The 7,073-nt window shown below is 39.9% G+C and overlaps 1 protein-coding gene across 1 annotated transcript; it reads right to left on the reverse strand.

Moving 5' to 3' along the window:
• Positions 1–1,016: 1,016 nt before the first annotated feature.
• On the reverse strand, positions 1,017–4,868 carry CER1 (cerberus 1, DAN family BMP antagonist). The gene is made up of 2 exons (XM_058565824.1): positions 4,315–4,868; positions 1,017–2,330 (listed from the first exon to the last, which is right to left on the reverse strand). The coding sequence occupies exons 1-2, from the start codon at positions 4,819–4,821 to the stop codon at positions 2,016–2,018; spliced, it is 822 nt and encodes a 273-aa protein (XP_058421807.1). The 5' UTR covers positions 4,822–4,868; the 3' UTR covers positions 1,017–2,015.
• Positions 4,869–7,073: the final 2,205 nt, after the last annotated feature.

Here is a 7,073-nt window from a genome sequence, read left to right on the forward strand (position 1 = left end):
TCCTCTCAGTTTCTTATGCTCCCATGTATTATATTGAACCATTGGACATTTCTTTTTTTGCAAGTAAAAATGGTTGAATATGGGCAATTTCGTGAGGTTCATGCTATTACACTATGAATGTAAGCTGATACCACTATCAGCTGTCTCATCTTGAATTCACATATGAGGGAAGGGAAGACCTGAGTTTGAATAAAACTGATGTTTGTTTGGGGCTTGGGCTTGTGAGTCTATTTGCAGGATAGATAAAAAGGATTTGCAAGTGTGTAAGGAGGATAAAGATAGTCCAATTGGCAGAGATAGGTTTATATAATCAGGGATAGGCAATTGCAAACTAGACAGCTGCTCAATAGCTTTTGGCACCAAAATATATTGACCAGCTGGGATATCATTAATACCTAACAGTTTTATCCTTATGACCATATTTTGGCCAATTAGGTTGTCTTTGACAACCAAAGGGTATAATATATTCTAATGTAAATGCCACGTGTGTATATGTGTAGCACTTATTCTATCACATTGATGTGTTGTAGAATATACACTAAATATAAGTGCATTCACTTCTTTGGAACACCAGTTTAGAAGGTGTGATTAAAGAGGAATAGAACTAAAATATATTGATGTCTTTTTGAAAAAGTAATCATTATTCTGGGAAATGCTTTCTTTGTCTATACTCAAAGTAAAGGGATCCAAATAGTTAAAATAATTTTTAAAGATGAATTTTTAAAGAATGATTATAAAAAAAGAAATATGGCTAGCGAAAGCCACTTTGCACAATATATGCATACAAATAAATACAGACAGGAGAAACGTAATCACTGAAAGACAGTGATTGAAGGTCCTTGACAGAAAGCTGTCTGAACTGTCAGAAGAAACACTTGGGCCATTGTCATTAGCCTCTGAAGCCATCTCAGAAATCCTTCTAGCTCGGTAACCTCCAGATAGTGCCTTCAGTTATGAGACAGACAAAACAAATAAAGAACAAATATAAGACAATTGAATGCCATGACATTTCCCAGAATGTTTCATACACTACAATTTAATACCTTAAAGCATTCAGAATATTTTCAGAACTTGCAATTGTGGAGTTTGCAGAATACAATTTGTAGTACCAAGTGTTTATACAGTAGTAAAAAACAGTCCTCCAGACACAGAACCCTTACTTGCTACCTAATCCAAAATGCCTGTGGATAAAGGATTTCGCTGTAAATTGTTTCAATTTTAAATCATTTGCATTTTGTTTAATTTGACATCTACTGGAATTCCTTGGTCACTTTTGTTAGCATCACTGGATCGACCTTCTACCCTGGTACTGGTCATGTGTTTTTCCTTCCCCATAATTGTTCTTGGTCCCTATGTAAACCACTAAAAGTAACACCAACATTCCTTCCTCAAAGCCAGAGACCAAACATTAAGAACTTTATTTGAGGAGTATCAAAAATAAGGAGGTAACCAAACAACTTACTCCTTACATCTATGAAACTCATTAATCATCTGATAGAAGTCAAATAAAACACTGTCTGAGATGCAAAGGCAGCTACAAGTATAAGTAATCCTTTCTAAAAATATGCCCCCCCTCCTTTTTTTCTGGTGCTTTGACAAGCTATTAAAAAAGCCCATTTTTATGGTCTAGTTTATTTCTTTTCCTTCTTCAGATAGAACACTTTTACCAAAACTTGGAGACAATAGATCATGGAACATTATAGTAGTGCAAAGGACTTTAGCAATCATTTAGTTCACATCCCTCGTATATAGAAGAAAAATTCGAGGTGGAGAAAGCTTTTCTACTTGTTAACTTGTTAGCATCCTATGGCCAGTTAGTGGCAGAGCCAAGGCTAGATCCCAAATGTGTACCAATAACTAGATGAATACAATTTCCTCTAAACTGTTCCATCTTACTACTTTTTAAACCACCTTTCCCTTAAAATATTACAGACCCACTAAATATTTCCAGACCGAATAATCAGCAACTTTGCTATTGTGGTTTTGCTTTTCAAAGGTAATAGTGGGATAGCTTTTTAAGTTGAAAATCCTGGGATAAAGGGATCCTGGGCCTGAAATTCTGCCTGGGAGCCTGCCTGTAGGAGGTGTCCATGCTCATGCTCTGTCTTCACCTTGCACTGGCACTCCTCCACCAGCATCACCACCTTGACCACGGGGGCAAGGCCGGTACAGTTCAGCTGCAAGTGCATTGTGGTGAACTTGGCAGGCGAGCAGTGGAAGCAGAAGGTGTGGGGGTGCTGCGCAGCTCCAGGAGAACGAACAGACCCACATTTCCCAAAGCAAAGGTTGTTCTGTACAACTACTTTCTCACAGTGTTCGTGGGTGACAGTCTGAAAGACAAACACATCTCCATTAAGCTATCTTAAGTCATTCCATTAACACATATGGTGCAAAAGCTATAGACTGTAAGTCTAAGGGTAATTTTAGACTAAAATTTGAAAAACTGGGACTGGCCCGGTGGCGCAAGCGGTTAAGTGCGGGCACTCCGCTGTGGCGGCCAGGGGTTCGCTGGTTCCGATCCCGGGCGCGCACCAACACACTGCTTGGCAAGCCATGCTGTGGTGGCGTCCCGTATAAAGTGGAGGAAGATGGGCACAGATGTTAGCCCAGGGCCATTCTTCCTCAGCAAAAAAAAAGAGGAGAATTGGCAGATGTTAGCACAGGGCTGATCTCCTCAAAAAAAAAAAATTTCAAAAACTTTCCAATTTTGGATATTTTACAATATTTGGATGGTATCTATAAGGGCGTAGAGCCACTTCAACTAAATTTCTTTTATTGAGTAAATTAATACAGTAGCCTCTAGGAAGCCCCTAAGTTAATATGAAAGTATTTTACTCTACATTTCAATGCCAAACTAAGAAATTTTGTCTAACTGGATGTCACGAGATGAAAAAAGTCTAATGGCTACCGTCTTATATAAGTAATATCCCATATCTTTTTACTCCTCGCCGTGCATCGTGCATAATAGATTCTCAATACATATTTTTCAATTGCTCAGAGAATAGATCAGAACATCATGAGTTTAATTCTACCCTCTTTTTCAGGGCCTATAGTACATTCAAATCTAGGAAGTTGCATGGAACAAAGTTGCAACACATCTGCCTGTAAATCATCATGCATTACATCACCCTTGCCTTTCCCAAAACCCAATACATCTAGCTTTACGTGCCCTTCAAAATGAGTCAAACACCTTAAATTTAATTTAATTAGCAATAGAATTCAAAATAAGAGTTTCAAGGGAAATTTGCATGATTATTAGGAGCAATTTTCTAATTGCACATGGCCAACAAAGCAGTCATTATTATTTGATATTTGACTTACTGCTACATAACCTTGCCTTTTCAGGCAGAATACTTAACTGCCCTGCACAGTCAATTGCCTTGTAACACTGCCTGCTTAATTGGGTAGCATTATTGGACTGTAAAATTTTACTCTATGCTATGTTTCTTTTGGTTCAGTATCTTCACGTTTAAGGACCTGATGTAATTTCTCAATTTTAATTTAACATTTGGAGTGTGGGGGTTGCCAGGACTGACTGGAGGAAGTAGATCTAGAATGCCCCTTCTTCTTAACAGTGTGGAATCAATCATGATAACCACAAACCAGCCAACACAACATGAATTAGGAGATAAGTGTTTCTAAGGAGAGGATGTGATTGCACATCAGGATTATTTTTCAAAAGCTTAGGAGAAAATAAGTTAAATAAAATCTTTTTTGCTATGGTAATACTAGAAATGATATGGCAACTTCTGCCTGACAACCTCTACATATTTATAGACCTATGAAGTAGTTCAGGTGTGAAATACAGGGATTAACACCATCATGCATGTGTGTGGAAGTGTTTGAGGAGGGGTCCAATTATTCCAACTTATCTACAGATGGAGTCGACCTACTCATCCACGTCGTAATAGAGTGTGGAGGCGTAGCTAGAGAGAAGTTCTGGTGATTGCTCTAAATTCCTAGTTTCCTAAGGGTACAGTTATCTGTCAGGATAGACCACCCCCAACATAAAATAAATAAATAAAACCCTATAAAACAAAGCTTTGTGTCATCAATATGAATGATTACTAATATTGGCAGTACCATCATACCATTCTCGCAGCATTTCCAGAATACCGAGAAACAATGGAAAGGTTAGAAGGAAATTTGGAGTATGATCATACTTTGCCAAATCCTATGATGAACGCCCAAGGACAAATCTGAGAGTTCCTCGAGACTCAGGCTCCCGGCAGCCTCTTCCCCTATTCTTCACCTGTCCCAGCTGTCAACCTCCTTCCAGCAAACTCTAATCGCCTCTCCCCCAAGAACAGATACCTGGCCGAAGGGCACTGTCCTACAGGTCTCCTGATGCACTTCATGGCTTTTGATGGGCAAGATGACCCCCTGAGAAGCTGGACTCATTCTGAACATGAAGTGGTGCCAGAATTTCTTGGCTTCTTCCCGAAGAGGAGATTTCTTCATCTGCATCCCATCCTTTGGCTGAGTGAGTGCCTGGGTCCCAGATGGGAAGTACTCACTGACCAAGTCCTGGGGTGGGTGCACTTCTCTCTCAGGCTTCTTCCAGAATCTGCCAAACCTGGACAGCATCTTCTCTCTCTGCCTCTGGCCTTCCCCTGCAGTGCTGGCACCTATCAGGTGTGGCACTGCCACAAACAGATCTGGCTTCTCCTCTGCTTCCTCGTGGTTGCCCATGAGGAGCTCTCTGCGATTCCTGTGTAGGAGCGCAAGAGAAACAGAACTCTGACTCTGGCGGCCACCCCTGTGCCTTGCAGCCTTCCCTAGAGGGAGGAGCACCAGCAGCTGAAGTAGGAGGAGATGCATGCTATCAGGGGCCCAAGTTTCTTTGAGATTCACGGATGGCAATGCGCAAAGGAAAGGCTCCCTCTCTGCAGGCCTGTGAACAAGGAGATCCTATATATAGATACCTGCCTTGTGGGGTGGGAAGGCAGGCAGTCAGTAGCCAGGCAGAGTAAACACATTTATTGTTTGCTTGGATTATGTAGTGCTAATGGTGTCCTGCCTTCACTTTGGTTTTGTGTATTTTAGAAGGCCCCAGTGAAAGCCTGGGACCCAGGGGGTAATTAGCTGACACTTTATCGTCTGAAATTGACAGAGCAGTATTAGCAAAAACAACACATTCTTTGCCCAGATTTCCCATCACTGCTCTTAGAAGACCAGAGTCAGCTAGCATTTGTGCTGCATCTGCTTTGTGCCGGGATAGAATAGACAGGACATGTTTTTATGAGAGAGGTATGTCAGATAAAATTAGAGGCCTTTAGGCTCTTCACACACACACACACACACACACACACACACACACACACACAGGAGCAGCCAAAGAAGTATATCAAAATTGTGAGGAAGGGAAAGGAAGAAATAGAAGGATGTTAACTTGGTTGAGCAGAGGACTCTCCCTCTTACTTAGTTACATGAGGTTGGGGTTGTTGATTTTTGTGTGGTAAGAGAGTAAAGGGAATACATCCTCCTTTTCCACACATGGAAACTCACAATTCCCAAGCTAATCCTTTCACCTTAAGAATCAAATATTCAGAGCTAAATTTCACAACTGGTCAGTCATCAGATAAACTCTTTCAATTGTTCACAAATTTCTCAACAGGATCCTAAGTAATAGACAGCTCATCAGTCTTCAGTGAGGATGGGGATCTGTCTCCCTCAAGCCACTCTACTGACATTTTTTTCTTTCTCTAAACAAAGAGCCAGACTTGAGAACGTGGATTCTAAGAATCAGGTTTGATTGCTCTGGGCATGAAGCTGGCTGGTCAATTCTTTACCTTAGAGAATCCACATCATCTTTCTTACGCTACAGTAATTGACGACCTGGTTAAATAAAGATGGAGACAAACATGAGTCTTGAGGATCAAAGAAAAACTTGTTAGGTGACTATCATTCAAAAATGTCATAAATCAGGCAAGGGTATGGGAAAGAAACACATCCACAAAACTGAAACCCAGTCGACCCTCCACACCATTTGAACAGTATTTCCGTTGGAAATCGATCCAATACTTGCTTATATTTCTCCCCTTTTAATTTAATCATTCTATTCCTTGCTTTCAGTCACATACATAATCCTGGAACATGTTCCCTTTTTTTTCAGTACTGATTAAGCTTTCTTTCCAAGAAGTGACCCATTAGAATCATTTTCCCAGAAACTTGTGTTCTTTTTTAATAGTCATGCCTGATTTCGATGAGATAAAGCCTCAAGTAAGTCCCTTTACGTACAATAATAAACTATTAGGAAATGCACCATTTTTCCAGAATTCTGTCAGAAGAGATATATTTTACTTGTAGCAAATATTCATAGAACCTGTGCTAATGTTAATTAAGGTAGAGTTGATCCATACGAAATGAGCATTAGTATTTGCCATTTCTTTTAAAGAGTTTTTTTAAATTGCCTGCTATTTGAATTTCTTAACTCCCCTCAGCCATCCAATGCTTAGGCTTTCCAGAGCTGACCACCCTGCCCCCTGATTATAAACATGGTGTAGAAGCCAGCTCTGATATATTTACTGATTTCCTTTAAACTCTATGTTTCAGCTCCTAAAGTTCCATTGCCATCCATCGCAGTATCTAGCATTTCCCCCAACTGAAGACTATCCCAGAGATCCTATCTGGGGTCTCGGGTTACTTGGCTCTGAACATAGGAAACAATTCAAAAAATTTCTGTTGAATTAAAATTTGTAGAAGACTCACTTTGTGGGCCAAGCATCATGTTAGATCGAGAAGATGATAGAAAATGATAAAATCTTGGTTCTTGCCCTCAAGAAGTTTGTACAGTCAGGTAGGATCATACATTTTGTAACTTTATTATGTTAACTGTAGGGATGTCAGTTATCCATTTTTAACTTTTCTTTAGTCCTAAACTCCCCTTCTTCTGATCTTAATTTTGCTGTTTATAAATGTCATTTGAAAACTACTCATGGAGAATTTCCTTTTGCTGTTCTGTCATTCCTCTTGAGGAAATGTGCAAATATCTTTAAGGATAAATCTAGCAAAATAAAGCCTACTGTGATGAGAACTGTGTCTTCACAGTTCTCCTAAGTCTGTCTTCAACC

Source organism: Diceros bicornis, chromosome 22 (assembly GCF_020826845.1).
Source record: "Diceros bicornis minor isolate mBicDic1 chromosome 22, mDicBic1.mat.cur, whole genome shotgun sequence".
Lineage (NCBI taxonomy): Eukaryota > Metazoa > Chordata > Mammalia > Perissodactyla > Rhinocerotidae > Diceros > Diceros bicornis.